This window comes from Curcuma longa, chromosome 5, assembly GCF_044706935.1.
Source record: "Curcuma longa cultivar G26 ecotype Majalengka, Jawa Barat chromosome 5, ITB_CL_G26_1.1, whole genome shotgun sequence".
NCBI classification, from domain to species: domain Eukaryota; kingdom Viridiplantae; phylum Streptophyta; class Magnoliopsida; order Zingiberales; family Zingiberaceae; genus Curcuma; species Curcuma longa.
Window position 1 is genome coordinate 9349519 of NC_133865.1, and position 18406 is coordinate 9367924.

An 18406-nucleotide genomic window follows, 5' to 3' on the forward strand; every position below is an offset into this window, starting at 1 on the left:
CGCCAAGATTCGTGCGGGAAAAATCTGGTCCGTTCGATCGTCGACGCCTCCCCCCTTTTTTAAGAAAATAAATGGAGTTGGTTTGAAATTGGAATATTAAGATTTTGTTCGTTCTCGGTCGACGGATCCAACGAGGTCAACTCGGGTTGCTTTTGTCAACGGATCAAATTCGAGGCACGTCTATTGGAACGGGAATTAGTCAAGTGGATGGGAAAGTTGAAAACTTGAGTTATCGTGTGTTTCAAGTTAAATGATAATATAAAAAAACATTTTATTTTTTTAAAAATAAATTAAAATACATGGAAAAAGAGAGAAATAATAAAGTTTAACCTAACATAAAATAAATAAACATAAATTCAAAAATAATTATTAAAATTGTACACAGTTTGGTTGACTTTTTGAATCTTAAGCATGACATCAACTAAAGTGGAATCGAGAAATTATTAATCATGAACTTATGAGCAAATATTAAATTATATCTACAAATTTCACGTGGAAAAATCCACTTGCCATTGCAATCTAGAACCAATACACTTTGAACGAGCAATCCAAAAATATTAGAAAATTTAATAATTAATTAACTAATATTGCTAAAATTTGATATGAATTATATAATTGCCACTTGTGAATTTAAAATATTTTAAAACATGTTTTGTGTTCATGATTTGTGACTCGTGTTAGTATTTATTTGTCAAGTAAACTATCATTAGTAAATATTATCAAATATTAATAAAAATATTTATATATTCAATTATATCTTTATCATACACAAACTGGGCCGGACCGGTCTGGCCCGTCACGTCGATTCGCTTGGAACGGCTCGTAAAATAAAGTCCTGGTGGTCCCCCGACCAATCCTAATGCGGCACGTTAGCATCTGACATCGTTTCCTTGTCGGGGAGTCATGGGGCCCACCTTTGGCAGCGCCTTTATGTATCGACTTGGGGGACGGCCACTTTGGTGATTGGCCGATATGCTGGGTCCCAGTGCGGGTATATGTGAGTAGCCTGTGTCTTTTTGTCACCACGATGGACGGTGACCGTCGCCTCCTCTTCGCGCTCAAAAAGCGCGCCTTCGTGTTAATTGAAGGGAAAAAAAAGTTTAATAATTGGATTAAATTTAATTGTTACGGCGCGTCAATCTGCCCCTTCGCCTCCACCGTCACTCGCCTTCTCTGATCTCTGCCTGATGATCAACTGACCGATCTGTCTCATCTCGCGTCGTCGCCGCGATCGATCGATCGACTTGCCTTCGCCGTCTTCCTGCGTCCCTCTACCCGAATTGGAAGCAGCTGCCGCGTGATTTGAGTTACCTCGGGTAGGATTTCTAATTCAATTTGATCTGTTCATCACCATTCTTGTGTTTTTCTTTTTCTTTTTCTTGTTAAAAAATGTCTATATAGAGATTCGTGATGTTACCTTGGTAGTCGTCGAGTTGACTTCTCCGGCACGGTGGCCGATCTAGTTTTTTTTTTTGAAGTACTTGTGTTTTCAGAAAAATTGCAATTAATCGTTCAGGAATTTGTGATCGAGAAGTTTTGCTGATCCTAAAGATCCATGGATTTGATATTAAATCGCTAAGGTTTTGGACGGCACAGATCAACATCGACTCTCCTTGTATATCTGATGGAGTTCACTAGCAAGTTGATTCAAAAGTTTTGCGCATTTTTCTCCATCGGATATATTTAGATCTCGTGTAATTGTGATTCTTTAGGTCGCTCCTTTGGTTATCGCATTCCTATCATTATTTTGGACTGCATTTTTTTATTATTGCATATGGAATAAATATAATAAAAGATACTGCCAAGACTAGCAGCTTGTGTTCTGAGGTTGTGGTCTTTTGGTTCTAGTCCTGTGGAGTGACTGATATAGCGGAGTGGCCTTAATATTATACTTATTTGGACCTTAATATCAATTCTCCTAATAAGAAACCTTTTGGTGCCATGACCTTTGCTGAGGTTCAAGATGTTCTTATAAGCTGAAGGTGCTTCATTTACACTTCTATAAGTGTTTACCTCATCACACCCTTGTAAGTGGTTTCATGAGAGTTCTCATTGTAATCAACTATTGCTTATCATGATTAGGCAATTGCCTCTTACTGTTTGTGTTAATCATCAGTTTAATGGAACATCCAAAGACGTCCAAGACAAATATTACAATCAACATGTGATCCCCAAAATGTGATAGTTTCTATATAAAAAATGAGCATTACAGTTTTGTGTAGATCAGTTGTTATTTTGTATGCCCATTCAGATATAAAGTAAATTATTTTTCAATTACCTGTGCGTGTAATCATGCAGAATTTTGCTTCTTGTAGCTATAAACATTGAAACTTGGTCCTTCAAGGATGGCAGTGTCATTGAAAGATGTGGATCCAGCTTTCCAAGGAGCCGGGCAAAAGGAGTATCCATGTCATGCCTCTTTGTTAATCATATTTGTTTTGAAATAATTGAACCTATATAGTTTATTTTTGACAAAGTTAGTTATGAATTTTTATTTAGTTATCAACAAAAATGTGTAATTTGGGGATGATGAATCTATGCAAAACATAACCAGCTATGTACATTCTGTTGCTTCTTGTTGTTTTAGTATTTGCAAATAGATTGTTGTGTTAAGAAAGGGGCTCAACAATCAAGATGCCTAAGTCCTACCAACAGGGAGGTCAACTTATGAATATCATGGTGTAAACAGGTCAGATATTCCTTAACAACCCACAGTGGATTAGAGATATGGAGGATAAAAATTTTTGCCCAGTCCTTGTGGAAAGTTCCTCTCATCAAAAATTTTTCAGTGGAGATTCATATGTGATTTTGAAGGTACCTAATTATACTTCCTTGTGGAAGATGCCTTCTTTACTGTTAATAATTAATATACTTCTACAGAAAAGTTAGTTACAAAGGCCTGCATTTTTATATCCTTGGACAGTTGATGGCTTTTTCTCTATATTTTGCATGTGCATAATCATTCACAAAGCTACTTTTTTTACCTGGTCAGCCAACTGTACTTAAAAATGGTTCTCTTCAGCATGATATTCACTATTGGCTTGGTAAAGATACTAGCCAGGTTAGTTGGAAGTGACACTATAGCCATGTTCTTCAGTTATTTGTTTGAAGAACAGTTTGGTGAAGGTTATTAAAAAAAATGTTATTATTTTTACAAATAGGATGAAGCTGGGACTGCTGCAATCAAAACAGTTGAGCTTGATGCAGCTCTCTTGGAGGACGTGCTGTTCAACATCGTGAAGTACAGGGTCATGAGACAGAGAAATTCCTTTCTTATTTTAGACCTTGTATAATACCACATCAAGGAGGAATTTTATCTGGGTTTAAGCATACAGAAATCAATGCACATGAGCATGTGACACGTTTATTTGTTTGCAGTGGAAAGCATGTTGTTAATGTGAAGGAGGCAAGTTGATCTTCTAGATTTATATCCTAGTTATACATTTTCTTTTGAGTTTATTGCTGTTTTATTTCGTTTTGCTTTTGCTATTGTAACCAGGTGCATTTTGCTCGGTCATCTCTCAATCATGATGACATATTCATCTTGGATACCAAGTCCAAGGTATTCCAATTTAATGGATCAAATTCTTCAATTCAAGAAAGGGCTAAGGCTCTTGAAGTCGTGCAATACCTTAAAGATACTTACCATGAAGGAAAGTGTGAGGTCGCATCTGTGGGTAAGATGGTATTCATATGTTCTGATGCATAGATGTGCTAGCAATGGCTAATTTGCTCACTAATTCTTTTTCGGTAGAGGATGGGAAGTTGATGGCCGATGCTGATGCTGGAGAATTTTGAGGTTATTTTGGAGGTTTTGCTCCCCTACCCAGGAAGGTAGCTTCTGAAGGTGACAGGAAGGCATATTCTTCTTATATGAAGTTATTATGGTAAATTGACATGAGAATAATCTTACAGCTTGTATGAGTTGTTAATGGTTCCTGATGTGGAAACCTTGTGTGCCCTCCAGTGCTCACAAAGGACAATCTTTGCCAGTTGAAGCTGAATCATGGACAAGGAAATTGTTAGACACTTACAAGTGTTACCTTTTAGATTGTGGTGTTGAAATATATTTATGGATGGGTCGAAGTACATCCCTTGCTCAAAGGAAAGCTGCTAGTTCGCAGCAGAAGTGAGTTTTGCTTCTCCTGCCCCCGAGGCATAGCTGAGTTGGTTACAATGCAGCAGAGTTGCAGAAGAGTTTTGCTTCTCCAACTTCAAATTTTTAAAACATTATTCAATTATGAGGTAGTTGTTTTCTGTGGTTCGGCAGATGTTCCAAAGTTCAGTTGTTCTGACCTGAAACCGACTTATGCTGTATTTATGTTGGGGAAACAACGGTAATCTGAAGGTAGACATTCTGAATTACTATCCTTCTTGAAAATGGCTCTAAATGAACACAGAATGAAACTGCTAAAATATGTTTGCATTGTGGCGGCAGGTTACGGAGATATTCAACTTCACCCAAGATGATTTGATGACTGAGGAGATGCTCATTCTGGACTGTGATTCGGACTTACATGTTTGGGTTGGCCAGCACCTGGACCCTAAAATCCGGCAGCAAGCTTTAAGCATTGCGGTGGTATGAGATCTTTTTTTTTAAACTGCTTTCTCACTTGCCTGTTGCAACGGATATCCTGCATGGTTGTTTCTCATCAGGATTTTTTTTTTCCTCATTGTATTTTTGTTCACTTTTGTTTTTACTTTCTCCTTTACCTGATTGCAGATACCCTGCATAGTTGTTTCTCATCAAGATTTTTTTTCTTTTCTATTTCTTTCTTTTTTTACCTGATTGCAGACATTTATAGAAAAAGTTGTTCTTATGGAAAATCTTTCACTAGACCTACCACTGTATATAATTACGGAAGGATGTGAGCCACCATTTTTCACTATCTTCTTCAACTGGGACTATGCAAAATCAGCAGTAAGCTCCTCATAAATCACTATGATTTATAGTGTGGCTCAGACCAGAGGTAGTACTAATAGGAACGTCTCGACCTTTGTTTGGTTGCAGATGCATGGTAATTCATTTCAGAGGAAGCTGGCAGTCGTAAAGAATGGTGCTAAACCATCAGAGGTAATTTCCTTACCCTAGCTAATGGTTTTCTGGTGCATAATACAAATAAGTAAACTAAGCCATCCAAAATACATTTTTCTTATAAAAAGTTGATCAAGATACTTACACCTCAGATCATTGATTATTTTATGTCAACTCCCTACATCAGAACTCATTCCCCTTGAATCAGTAGTACATTTCAACTTCGTCTCAAAATCTTTAGAATACTTTCAAAAGTCGAAATGTGTATTTGTCCTAGGTCAAGGTGAGGATCAGCATGCCTAGTTTGAGATTAGTGTTTAATTGATGGTCTTTTAATTTTTCATTATTGTGAAAACTCATGTGTATTGTCTTTCTATCTTAAGCCTAAGCGACGCACTCCAACATCTCATGCTGGGAGGTCCACTGTGCCTGACAAATCTCAGCGCTCCTCAAGAAGAATGTCCTTCAGCCCAGAACGTGTAAGGGTTAGAGGAAGATCTCCTGCTTTCAATGCGCTGGCTGCCAATTTTGAGAATCCAAATTCCAGGAATCTTTCAACTCCTCCTCCAGCACAAAGAAAACCTTCTCCAAAACCCGTGTCACTCGATTCTGCCAAGGCACCTGCAATTTCTAGCCTATCGGCTTCATTCGAACGCCCAAAGGAAATGATAATTCCCAACTCAATAATACCAGAGTCATTGAAAGGTATGCGGGTGCATTTCTTTTCAATCTTTGATGGTCCAAGCATGCATTGTGCTTTTCAAAATCAAACCTTTTTTGCATTTCTCTTGCTAAAGTGAGCCCTGAGAACAACAAAACCAAAACTAGAGGTGAATCCCAAGGGAAGCATTGCGCCAGTGAGCAGCCAAATTGAGACTCCCACCAAAGATTCAAAGGAAGGCGAAGCTGAAGACGAAGAAGGGCTGCCCATTTTCCCCTATCGTGGTAAGTCTTGTCCGGGTCTGATGTGGCAGGGTAAGTCAATAGATGATCCAACTTGATCAGTCCACGGATTCATGGTCAACATTACCTTATGGACCGAAGCCTAGTCGTCCCTTACGCGGCCCATTCTGCATGTTTAGCAAACCCTGTCTATCCGGTTCACGTAGCCTGTGTAACCCTCCCGGGTTAGACAGCAATTAGTTCACCTGCTATACTTATTAATCACCGTGCTCTAGTCTCGTGGCGCTCGATGTATTCGGTCTACACTGTACTCAATTTACCCGGGTCTATCCGGTGGTCGACCTACTTAGGCTTGCTTAGCTTACTCGATTCACTCAGTTTACTCAGACTACTTAGTCTACTTGGCCTGCTCGATCATTCATTCCGTTTACCCGAATAATCCTAGCTACAGTTGGTCTCGGGTATCCCGCTTTACTCCGTCGTCAGCACTTAGGTCACCCAGTGTTCGGTCTACTGAGCTTACTCAATTCACTCAGTTTAATTTACTCAGACTACTTAGTCTACCCGGCCTGCTCGGTCATCCATTCCGTTTTCCTGGGTAATCCCAGCTACAGTCGGTCCCGAGTATCCTGCCTCACTCCGACGTCAGCACCCAGGTCGCTCAGCTCACTCAGACTACTCAGTCTATCCGGTCTGCTCGTCCATCTAGTTTACTCAACTTACCTGGATAATCCCGGCTATCGTCGGTCTCGAGCATTTCATCCCACTCCGGCATCAACCTGGGCTCAAGTCTCTTGGCTAACAGACAAATAAACTACAGACAACCAAGCATGTAAACTGCTGTACAGGGGAAGGGCTATGACTACGCCTCCACGCCTCGCCTCGTCAATGCTGCCAACTTTCCACTTACAATTAAATGACAAAGGTGACGTACAGAATCAAGCCGCAGAGCAGTTATAGAGCGTATCGCCTCTGTCTCCTAGATGCCACTCTACCGACGTAGATGTCAGCAAGATCCAAGTTTTGTTCCCCCAGATATTACTATAGTCTGCTCCCCTGACAGAAAGAATGTTCTTCCTCGCAGGTATATCAATTCTCATGTGGGTACAAGCTTGCTCTCTTGACTCTTGCATACTAAGACTACTACTGCTTTTTCTTCTTCTTCTTGCTTTAACCTTTGTTGGGAATTGACTTGAGTGTCGGAGTGACCTGCCAGGACTTTTCAGCACCCGCTAACCCATTCGTTCGTGTTGATCTTTCAAGTCTTCGTCCTACCAGAACCCACTAAGATTGAGGTGACATTTTCTTAATTGATGGATTGACTGTCGGCAGTATTTGGCCAGAACACCTATGAACGCCTGAAGACTACTTTCGTTCCACCCTTGTTCTTTCGTCAGTCTCATCTAGTTTTGAAATCTTTTAAGATATAAACCACCTGGTCCTTATCGCAGACGTACTTATCATCTGCGGAGTTTAGAGCAAAGTTTGGCATGACAAAAGAAAGTTTCTACAAGTTGGCCAAATGGAAGCAAAATAGCACTTCAGCTCTTTTGAGACAAATTACAAATTACCAGAGACTCACTTCACTTCAGATTCAGTCTGTCCCCATCCCACAAATTATAATCACCTATCGTTTCCAAACGTACGAAAGGTTTGTATTAGTGTTTCTAGAATCGAGGGAAGGAATTTTGTACAGCTGAGCGTAAAAGCACTCACAGTCCAACATTCCAACTCCCTGCCATCATCCACTTGGCAAGCCGGACAAGCAAGAAGTGATCCACATGATGATGTCGATGCATGCTTCATCCACCCACCATTAACTTATTATTGTTCCGTGTACTTAACAAACACAACTGACAACTGATCCATCCAAATGGGGCCTCTCCTTTCAAGAAATCATAAACAAACAAATCTTTCCTGGCCGGCCACCAACTTTCATCACAGATCCCTGTGCCCATGCACAGTATCGGCTCATTCATATATTTATTATATTATGTTTTACATTGATTTATAATTCCATCGCACTATTATTTAAATTTCTCATGATTTTATTTTATTATTTTGAAAAGGAAATAGAAATTTCGAAGTGAACGAGGGCCCATCATGACCCAAAGGCCTCCTTTGCCGTCCGATGCTTCCTTCGCGCGCCTGAGCCCCCACCCAACGGCTCAGATCGACCCTCTGGGCCGGAACTGGGAAGGCGTTCGTTGCTTTGACTCGCTGCTCCATCGCGACCGTGCCAATCCGATGGCATCCGATTGGGTATATTAAAACCTCTCCTTCCGCCGCCGCCGCCTTCCTCATCGCCTCTCCTTCGAAGTTCCGGGAAGCAAAACAAGGTACGCCTCTCTGTCTCTCCCTTATCCCCTCCCTCCCTATTGATCGAGTTATGGCTTCAAAGTTTCGATCTTGATCCCTATGAAAAGAGAAAGTTCTGAAATTGGTTGGTTTTCGGGCGTCTTCTCGGCTTAAATCTATGATTTTGTTGTTTCTGGTTTATGTTTGCACCAAGAGTCTTGCTTTCCACGAAAGGTAACTGGTCTTCGGTGAATTGCTTTGTTCTGAAGCGTGATTTGATTTGGATTTTTGATTATCGTGCGATTTCTTGTTGATTTTTCTGGTGGGTTTGGTGAATCCCACATGATATGTTTTGTGTTCGTTGGTTGTAGGAGAATTTGATTAGATAGAGGATGAAGTTGTTTTATTGCACTTGAGTAAGATAGCAAAAAGCAACTATTTCCTTCTTCATTTTCTTATTGAAAAGAGAACATTTTGGTGTTCAGAGCACCTACTTGCGATGTTCTTTCATTGCCTCGCCTTTTTTGTTTCCATTATTCTTTAGTTTGATACTTTGATGTTAGCCATGGAGCCTCCAATTTGTGTAATTAATGACGATCTCTGCTTTCTGTATGGCTTTCAATGGACAAAGTCAGCCATGTTTTGATTTCATGGCAGTAATCTCGGTATGTTTTTTCAGTTGAGTTATTTTTATCCATTAGGAAGTGATTTAGCATACTCTTGACATATTATCTCAGACATAAGAGTTAGAAAATTGATTTTCAGTAGTTTCGCAAACTTGTGTATCTTTAGAGTTCCCTTTTAAGTGGCATAATAACAACAAATTAGAGCTCTATATTTCCTTATAATATCTCTGAAAATGGTCAAAGCCCTGCCTTTTCTATTTTTTCATCGTAGCGATCGGTTGAGAGCTAGCTTAGTTAGATTCATTGATACTCTAAGTCATCATAATGGCAACTACACTTTGTAAGAAGACAATAACACTGATATTGTTACATATGTATCGGTAGTTTTTTTCTTCATTTCTAAACTTTTAGATTCTTCATTCTAATGTCATGCTAAGAATTTTTAGTAACAATTACTGCCTTGAGGATATAGTATATCATAGAGGATAAGATGAATTAGTCCAACCATGGACTTTATTTCATATAGTGTCTCCACAGTACCAATGATGCACTGTATCAGTTACAAAATCTAAGAGTTTGTGCATTCTGTGGATGGTGCTATACGGGAAATGATAGATTAAATGAAATTGGAAAACTTAAAAGAGTGGAAATAAGTTCTCTATTTGCTTTTAGTTTCTATCCTAGCATTACCCGCTATTTGCTATTTTTATTTCAATCACAACTTAGAAACAGGAGCTGACTGAAATTATATGTTTGTTTTCTAGGTTAGTCTCTCTTGGTTGTCGTTTTCATCTTCTTTAGAAAAAGAAGCTTTCTCTTGTTGAAGAATTCAAATTTGCTATTCATCTTTTCTCAAGTAGGTGTTTATACAATACTATGGAGGGCTCGATGGGCAGAAAGACTGCTAGTGGAATAATAATTAGAAAAGGTGGATGCAGCATAACTTTTAGGGAACAGAAGTTCCATGATAGAAGCATCCGGTATTGTAACCGGTTAGGATGTTGCGCTAGTCACTATGCTGTTCATGGCACCCAGGTAGGAGAAGACGACAAAAATTCCTTTCGCTCAAGCTCATCTAAGTCATCATCCTCTGTTGGTTTTAGAGAGCCCAGATTGAAACACAGATTGGATGAAGAAGATGTTGCGGAAAGTAGTAATAGACAAGCCAATGGCAACAGACGCAAGTGCAGTAGCAGATCTGTGGACACAAAATATGCAGATTCCGGTGGAAGTTTTGGGAAGAAAGAAAAACCAAAGTCTGTAGCATTAAGACCAACAGTTGAACCTGCAAAGGTTCGGGGCTTATCAGAAAATGCAACCCAGGAAGTGAGATCAAAATTGAGTTCTAGAGCATCTAAAGAAGTAGCTGGGCAGCCCAAATCTCACTTCAAAGAAAATTCAAATACATCTGGAAACAATCCCATGGCTCGTGCACACATTGAACGAGATGTGTCATCCAGGTCTGAGGGTTATGGGAATGATCTTAGACAAGCAGATGCATCTGACCTTTCCCTGTCAAATTTTAGATCTGCTGATTCTGCAGATGGAAGGGCAGAAAACGACTTAAGGAAGAGATCCTTTAGAAGTCGAAGCCCATCTTCCAGAGGCAAAAGCATTAATTCATCCATTAATGCAACAAATTCAGTTTCTTCACGCAGAGTTACTTTAGATCTAAGTAGGTGTCTTCCGCACAATTTAGCTTCTAATCAAAACCCAAGAAGATCCAGAAGCCAATCAACCGGTACGGGTGTTGTCTCAGTTAGAACAAGGCAGGCAACTAGTGGCACTCCTAGAACAAGGCCCTTAGGACAAGTAGACGAGTTCAACTTGCTGCCAGATCCAGTAGGTGAACTAGAAAGTGTTCATCGAAGTTCATCAAGATCATCAAGAGATGCCATGTCTCTATTCGATGTTTTTTCAGAAAATAATGATGGTTATCCACACTTAAATAGAAGTATTGCTGAGGTACCGGTAACTTCTATTATTGTAATAGTTATTCATTCTAATCTTATGCCTACATGTCTTACAAGCGGAGAATTGCCTCTGATCGCTCTTTGTCATCAGAATTCCCTCGAGTTTTCTTAGATTTCATTTTGGCTCCATGCAGGTGCTAGTGGAACTTGAGCAGATTGAACACGAAGGATTGACGTATGAGGAGGTTGTCTGCATTCTGCACATTTGACAATTTATTAACACTGAACTACTGAGAAATCCTTTTTATTTCCATTCTGTATTAAGATACAATTAACACAATTTGTTGACCTTGCAGCGACTGTCATTTCTTGAGAATCGTCTATTTTTGGATGGCCTGATCAACGACCAATACAGTGACATGAGGATGGATATCGATGACATGACATATGAGGTTTCTTCTATCTTTTAAGTTTACAGTGTCATAAACTACTGATAAATTTTAATGCTCACTCAACTACAATCAACAAAAAGCCGATCGATGCCTTGATATGCATTCCAGTCTTCTAAAATTTATTAATGCAGTGATTCCAGCTGAATATGTCTCAGGAATTTTTATTCCTCAAACAGGAATTGTTAGCGCTGGGCGAGGAAATGGGCACAGTGAGCACAGCCCTCACAGAGGAAGCTTTGTCTAAATGCTTGAAGAGAAGCAATTATGTGTCTGCTTCTCCGATCTCTGGCTTCTCTCGCTCTGATGAAGGTGATGCCAAATGCAGCATATGCCAGGTATACTCAGTTAAACATATGTTTCAGCAGAATCCGTCGTAAAACTGATTACTTCACGCTGAATACACACTCTCAACAGCGGTTTTGCCTCCCGAAATTTTCTAATTTCCAGCTCAGTTAACTTCTACAACGTGTATCGACAATCAGCTTCCTGTTTTACTACTTTTTGAAGTATGGAATCTTTGAATTTCTTCAGGAAGAATGGGTTGCTGAGGATGAGATTGGCACGTTGGTTTGCGAGCATTTCTACCATATTCGATGCATCAACCAGTGGCTTCGGTTAAAGAATTGGTGCCCCATCTGTAAAGCCTCTGTTACTCCTACTCCTTGAACATGATTCCTAGTTGTTTACTACACCCAATAGAAGGATATTTGATATTTCTAGTATTAATTGAAGTTCCCATCAAGTTGTAGATAACATTCTTTTAGACCACAATAAACATAAACATACATAAATGTCTCTTGATGTGGGAATTTTCTTGTTAAAATTAAAACCATTGTAGTTTCTTTTGCTTTGCAGCTCTTTATCAATCATCAAGTAGCATTGTTTCTGCCTTCTCAATAAGATTGTAGTGGCTCAGCATGATGATGTTTTTAATACAAAGTAATCTTCTTGTTAAAATTAAAACCATTGTAGTTTCTTTTGCTTTGCAGCTCTTTATCAATCATCAAATAGCATTGTTTCTGCTTTCTCAATAAGATTGTAGTGGCTCAGCATGATGATGTTTTTAATACAAAGTTATTTATTTAAAACATTTTAATCAGTAATGATAAAATAAAATAAAATATATTTAAATATAGAAGCTCAAGTATGACCAAACAGGTTAATAAAGAAATTTAACCAAGCCTCCATTTTGCCAAACAAGTCTGAAAAGAGAGAAAATCAAACATACAACAATTTGACATGAAAACTTCAAAGTTCTTTGAAAGAAACAAAGAGATAAGAAAATGATAATGTCTCTAGCTTGATAAACATCTTAAGCTAAGATTTTCAATAAATAAGTTTAATAAATAAAACAACAATCATACTTTATCTAATAACATTATTGAATTTTATCCCTTATTATATTATTATTTATATTTAAATAAATTTTATTTTATTTTATTATTGATAATCACAAAAATGATTTTAAATAGTTCAAGTTCTCACAATTCGTCATTCTCTCATATTAATAATTATTATTATGTCTAATATTATTAAATTTAAATATCATATATTCTGTCTTTACTCTACTAAATTTAAAAAATTTTCACTTATAATATTTTTTTATGATAATTCGAATTTAGTATTTACAATCCTGTCAACTCAACAGAATTTTGTTTAAACTTCTGATAACATACTTTGAAGCATTCTTTTGTTTCACATCAAAATAATATATTTTCAATGCTATATTGCCAAATTTTTCCAGTGAAAGATGGTTCTAATAATTGTTCAAATTAGAGTTTCTGCTCCATCATTAGATCCAATGACATTCAATTGCTTGCAAGGCCATCATGTTACCATTGGTGCTAGGGTTGACTTTTGCCTGGAGAAGAAGTCAACTCAAGATCATGGCATCATGTTGAGGAGGAAGCTGAAATTTTCATACTGAGAAGTTAATGATCTACTTAAACAATGTTAAATTTCCAAATCACCTATTGAGTTGGGCTGCGATATTGGAATATTTCCAACCCAATACTTCATCTTCTTCAGTTGACTTGGCTGCCATTCATGTCTTTTTTAATTTGCATGATCAGAGTTTTAAAATAAAATTATTAATTATAAAAATAAAATATATAAATTCATCAGGGAGTAAAATGTAATTTATTGAATTATTGAGAGTAAATTGATGTTTCTATCGGGGCGGAATGAAATTTTCCTATCCTACAGCAAAAAAGTGACCGTCAGATCAACCATCGACGGTACTATGAGTCAACGCAGTACGGGAGACGCTTTTCCGCTGTCACTGCGGCGTTAGGTGAGACCGCAACGTCGCAAAACCATGTCAACCTCTCCGTCACGTGCGCCTCGTCATTAAACCAAACCGAGCCGCGGCTCGACCGACAGGGCGAATTGAGCCGGTTTGGCCCGGTCAAGAAGTAGGTAAGACCGGTCATCAAGATAAGCGAGCCGCTCAACTCCTGCCCACGTGGCGCGACCGCAACGGCTTGATTCATTTCGAAAGTCAACAGTTAGCCTTGACTGTAGCCGATTAGCCGAGCCGATTTCCTTACCAACTCCTGGTCGCGTCACCGCCGGTATATTATGGCCTCTGCTCCGCCCATTCTTCTTCTCTCTTCACGGCAGAGAGAGAGAGAGAGAGAGGAGAAAGCAGTGAACGGAGAGGAACTACTGATCGGGATGGCTTCGATTGCGCCGCCGGAGGAGACCATTTTCCGATCCAAGCTTCCGGACATCGAGATCACCAACGACATCCCGCTCCACACTTACTGCTTCGAGCGACTGGACGAATTCGCCGACCGGCCGTGCGTCATCGATGGCGCGACTGGCGTTGTGTTCACCTACTCCGAAGTGGAAGCCTCCGCACGCCGCTTTGCGGCGGGGCTTCACAGCGTCGGGATCCGGCGGGGCGACGTGTTCATGATCCTCCTCCGCAACTCGCCTGAATTCGTCATCGCGTTCCTCGCCGCGTCGTTTGGCGGAGCCATCGCCACCACGGCGAACCCCTTCTACACTCCTGGCGAGATCCGGAAGCAAGCGGAAGGCGCCGGCGCCCGCCTTATCATCACCGAGTCCGTCTACGTGGACAAGATCCGGCCTTTCTCCGCGGAGCGCGGCGTCACTATCGTGACGGTCGGCGACGGCCCCGCCCCGGAAGGCTGCCGCGCCTTCACCGACCTCCTCGCGGCGGACGCCGGTGCGCTGCCGGCGGTCGAGTTCGATCCGGACGATGTGGTCACGCTGCCCTACTCGTCGGGCACCACCGGGCTTCCCAAGGGCGTGATGCTGACTCACCGGAGCCTGATCACCAGCGTGGCCCAGCAGATGGACGGCGAAAATCCCAATCTGTATTTCCACCCGGAGGACATCATCCTCTGCGTCCTGCCCCTTTTCCACATCTATTGTCTCAACTCCGTCCTCCTTTGCTGCCTCCGCGTCGGCGCCTCCATCCTCATCATGCGGCGGTTCGAGGTCGGGCAGCTCCTTGAGCTGGTCCAACGCTTCAGAGTGACAATTGCGCCCTTTGTTCCGCCCATCGTACTGGAGTTCGTGAAGAACCCGCTCGTCGATAGCTACGACCTCTCGTCAATACGGATGGTCATGTCCGGGTCTGCTCCCATGGGCAAGGAGCTTCAGGACAAATTCATGGCCAAGCTTCCCAATGCTCAGCTGGGCCAGGTGAGGCCTTCCCTCCTTCCTCTAGACCACACAGCACGCTTGGCCACGGCCGTTTCCTTGATTCTCGGCTGTTTGGTAGGTTGTTATGTGACAGAAAGGGAAGTTATGTGACACATCTTTTTGGATGCCTTGCTCTCCTACTAAGTCATTGCCAAATTTTATCCCACGAATTCCAACTAATATCGATACCAAAGTGCCATCTGCACATGCATCTTTCGGTATCATTCCAACACAGTTCTAAAAATCCTTGTGTTCTTGCCTCATCTAATCAGGCATAGATACATTTGAGCGAGGCATTTGAGGACTCTGTGTGAGTGATTCATTTAGGTGTGTCAAAGCATTTGCTAGTAACGTCCGATGTGTCAGTCTTCTTTGTGACAAATTTAATTTTCTGTTCCCACTTCCCCATGTTGAACAGAGTTGATGCTCTTTATGTAGATAGAACAAGAGTAAGCAAATAGCCCATTATGTTTTGGTATTCCAGTTGAGACAGCTTCTGACATTTGAAGTGGCTCCATCTTGATTCTTGAATGGGAGTAATTGACAATGTGCAGTTCCTGCTTTGCTTCAGCATAAGGCTAAGGCCGGATGTAACAAGTTAATTTGCTTCAAATGTGACAGGGTTACGGGATGACAGAAGCTGGGCCAGTGCTGTCGATGTGTCTGGCATTTGCAAAGGCACCATTCGAGGTGAAGTCTGGTGCCTGTGGCACGGTAGTGAGGAATGCTGAGATGAAGATAGTTGACCTGGAGACGGGCGCTGCGTTAGGCCGGAACCAACGCGGCGAGATCTGCATAAGAGGTGCCCAAATTATGAAAGGTAAGCACACTATATGCCTCCCTAATCAATTCAAAATGTTTTATCCTCAATTCTGCCATTGTTGATTGATCTATTATTTGCTTGATTATCATGTCTCAGGATTCATCAAAGAAGTATACAAATTTTATATAATTTGGAGTGCCTAGTTTTTAATAACTTATAATTCTTTGAAGATAGCAATGATTTAACTTTCTTCTCTTGTCAAAATTTGGTTCTTTTGGGGATTGAAGGCAAGTAAATACCAAAAATCCAAAAGAAACAGGATGCATGCTATTGGCAACTTTTTAGATTAACCAAATCTAATGAGTTCGATTTAGTAAATCATGCCATGCTGTTTATATTCAGTTTTTACCATATCATGCTCCAATCTCTAAGATTTATCGAATCATGCCTGAGTTTAATTTCTTTTCCCAATCTACCATTAAGTTTATTGTGTTTTAAATTTTGGACTCAAGTTGTAAGTTTTAAGGCATAAGCTACTAGTGTCCCATAAATCCCTTTTTACCATTCTTGAAGCTGCAAATCTGTATTTGGACTTGTGCTAAAGCCATAAAGCCAAAAATAATTTAAGGTCTCTTAAAAATGTGCTCTAAATCTGGCACTATGTTGCAAATTATGTTAACCGATGGTATCATTCTCCTCACCATATAACATAATGCGTTTTAGGCTCACTGAAGCATAACAATACTAAAACTTGTTGAATTTGCCTAATCCTACCGTTCCTATTTCCCATCAAAGACTTAATAGCAGATGTCCAATTAAAAGATGTTTGTTTGGTGTAGTGTCTTAGTTGACAAGAGTTCTACAATAACTTAGATCAAGGTCACATCATAGTCAGCAGCTTGTCCATTTTGTAGCTTTGATGAAGGCAAAATAAATTTGTCCTTCTCAAACTGGCTCTTAGACATGCGCTTCTCAAACGGCGAGAAAGTATCGAGGCTTGCAAGTTGTCTCAATTGTTTGAACTGTGGTTTTTAATTAATTAACAAAAGATTACTGATGAAGTAATTTTTGCAGGCTACATCAATGATCCAGAGGCCACAAGGAACACCATAGATAAGGATGGATGGCTGCACACCGGAGATGTAGGTTATGTGGATGATGACGATGAGGTGTTCATCGTCGACAGGCTCAAGGAGATCATCAAGGTCAAAGGCTTTCAGGTACCCCCAGCTGAGCTTGAAGCACTACTTGTTGCACACCCAAACGTCTCTGATGCTGCTGTAGTTCCGTGAGTCTTTTACAACACAAACAACACCAGTTACATTATCTAGTGAATTACCTTGACTGATTCTCACTGTAACCTCAAAAGTATGCAATGCATGAATAAGTACAACGTATTTGGCTTTTGATTTTGCAGGATGAAAAATGAAGCTACTGGGGAAGTCCCTGTTGCCTTTGTTGTGCGGTCCAATGGATCAAAAATCACTGAGGAGGAGATCAAGCAGTACATCTCAAGACAGGTAATGTCTTGCACAGTGATTTCATAATCAGTAATGTATGTCTCAAAACTCATACAACCAACTTCAAATATGGGAGAAATTAAATGTCTAGTCCAATCCAATATAGCAGAGCCTATGCATAATTTTGATAGACTAGAAAGATTTTGCATTCGCCAAGCTTTTGAAGCCTGAAAACCATTTTGATGTTAATCATGAGGAAACCGAAATGCTTAAACTCATTTCCTTAAGCTTTGACATTCTAAATTCAAAGTTTGATCTGTGATCAGGTGGTTTCTTACAAGAGAATCAACAAAGTTTTCTTCACAGAAGCCATTCCAAAGGGCTCCACTGGAAAGATCTTGAGAAAGGATCTAAGAGCGAAGCTAGCTGAGCAATTCCCCATCGGTCCATTTCCATGATCATATCGAGACAGTCAGTATCTTCCCATAGCACTCTCGAGCTAGAACAAGAAGTGGTGTAATATTCTCAACATAGTTCATGTTTCCAAGTCATTCTTTTCTGTGCTGTTTATAGTGTTGTTAATTGTTGATGGGAGGGCCGGTTGGCCCTCGGACTTCAGCTATAGATTTTAATTTACTTGTTCTACATTTGTGGCATTATGTTTGTAATGTTAATGTGGATAGACATATGACTTTGCTAAGTTAAAAGGTTGTTATCAGTTGGTTTCCTATCGAGTAAGAACCATGATTGTGTGTAATTAATAACAATGTTATGGTAACTAATTTTTTTAATTTATATTTGTTCCTATAATATGATTTCTTTCCTTCAGCTCCGTGCATTGAATTATTATTGGACAAATAAATCTAATATGGTTGATCTTGAGCTTCCTGCATTGAATTATTATTGAACAGTTACAAAAAAGAAGTCTCTTTTTTTTCCAAATCTTTAAAAAATATATCATTTTACTTTTTAATTAAAAGAGCAAACATTATCATTCATCATTGTTGTACATTTATCCTCCTATCTTTCATCATTATTTTTATTATTATCTTCTATTTAAATCTTCATCTAAGATGTATTATAACAATTATAAATATTGTAATAGCTATAATTTCTATTAAATGAGTAGGTCAAATAGATAAATAGGATTGAATCCACGTTATAACTATTATAAAATTATAATTGCTATAATATAAATATTTTTGAACAAGTTAAATATATATTCTCTGTCCTCTAATACCATTTTTATTATTATTTTATGTCTAAATGTCCTATCTAAAT

The 18406-nt window shown here is 39.7% G+C and overlaps 2 protein-coding genes and 1 pseudogene across 4 annotated transcripts; all 3 read left to right on the forward strand.

Moving 5' to 3' along the window:
- The first annotated feature begins 1243 nt into the window (after window positions 1-1243).
- LOC141829827 (villin-3-like) lies at window positions 1244-7638 on the forward strand (annotated as a pseudogene).
- A 525-nt stretch (window positions 7639-8163) lies between these two features.
- LOC141829219 (uncharacterized) lies at window positions 8164-12074 on the forward strand. 3 transcript variants are annotated; one of them, XM_074716638.1, is made up of 6 exons: window positions 8164-8277; window positions 9720-10827; window positions 10970-11020; window positions 11132-11227; window positions 11404-11562; window positions 11759-12074. In XM_074716638.1, exons 2-6 carry the CDS (start codon window positions 9739-9741, stop codon window positions 11891-11893), a joined length of 1530 nt encoding a protein of 509 aa, XP_074572739.1. In that variant the 5' UTR covers window positions 8164-8277; window positions 9720-9738; the 3' UTR covers window positions 11894-12074. The 3 variants fall into 3 exon arrangements, with proteins under 3 accessions (XP_074572739.1, XP_074572737.1, XP_074572738.1); XM_074716636.1 differs by having other exon boundaries at window positions 8165-8277; window positions 9723-10827; XM_074716637.1 differs by lacking the exon at window positions 8164-8277 and having other exon boundaries at window positions 9202-10827.
- Window positions 12075-13847: 1773 nt separating this feature from the next.
- On the forward strand, window positions 13848-17852 carry LOC141829216 (4-coumarate--CoA ligase CCL1-like). The gene is made up of 5 exons (XM_074716631.1): window positions 13848-14902; window positions 15524-15722; window positions 16740-16953; window positions 17083-17185; window positions 17452-17852. The coding sequence occupies exons 1-5, from the start codon at window positions 13904-13906 to the stop codon at window positions 17581-17583; spliced, it is 1647 nt and encodes a 548-aa protein (XP_074572732.1). The 5' UTR covers window positions 13848-13903; the 3' UTR covers window positions 17584-17852.
- The last annotated feature ends 554 nt before the right edge of the window (window positions 17853-18406 follow it).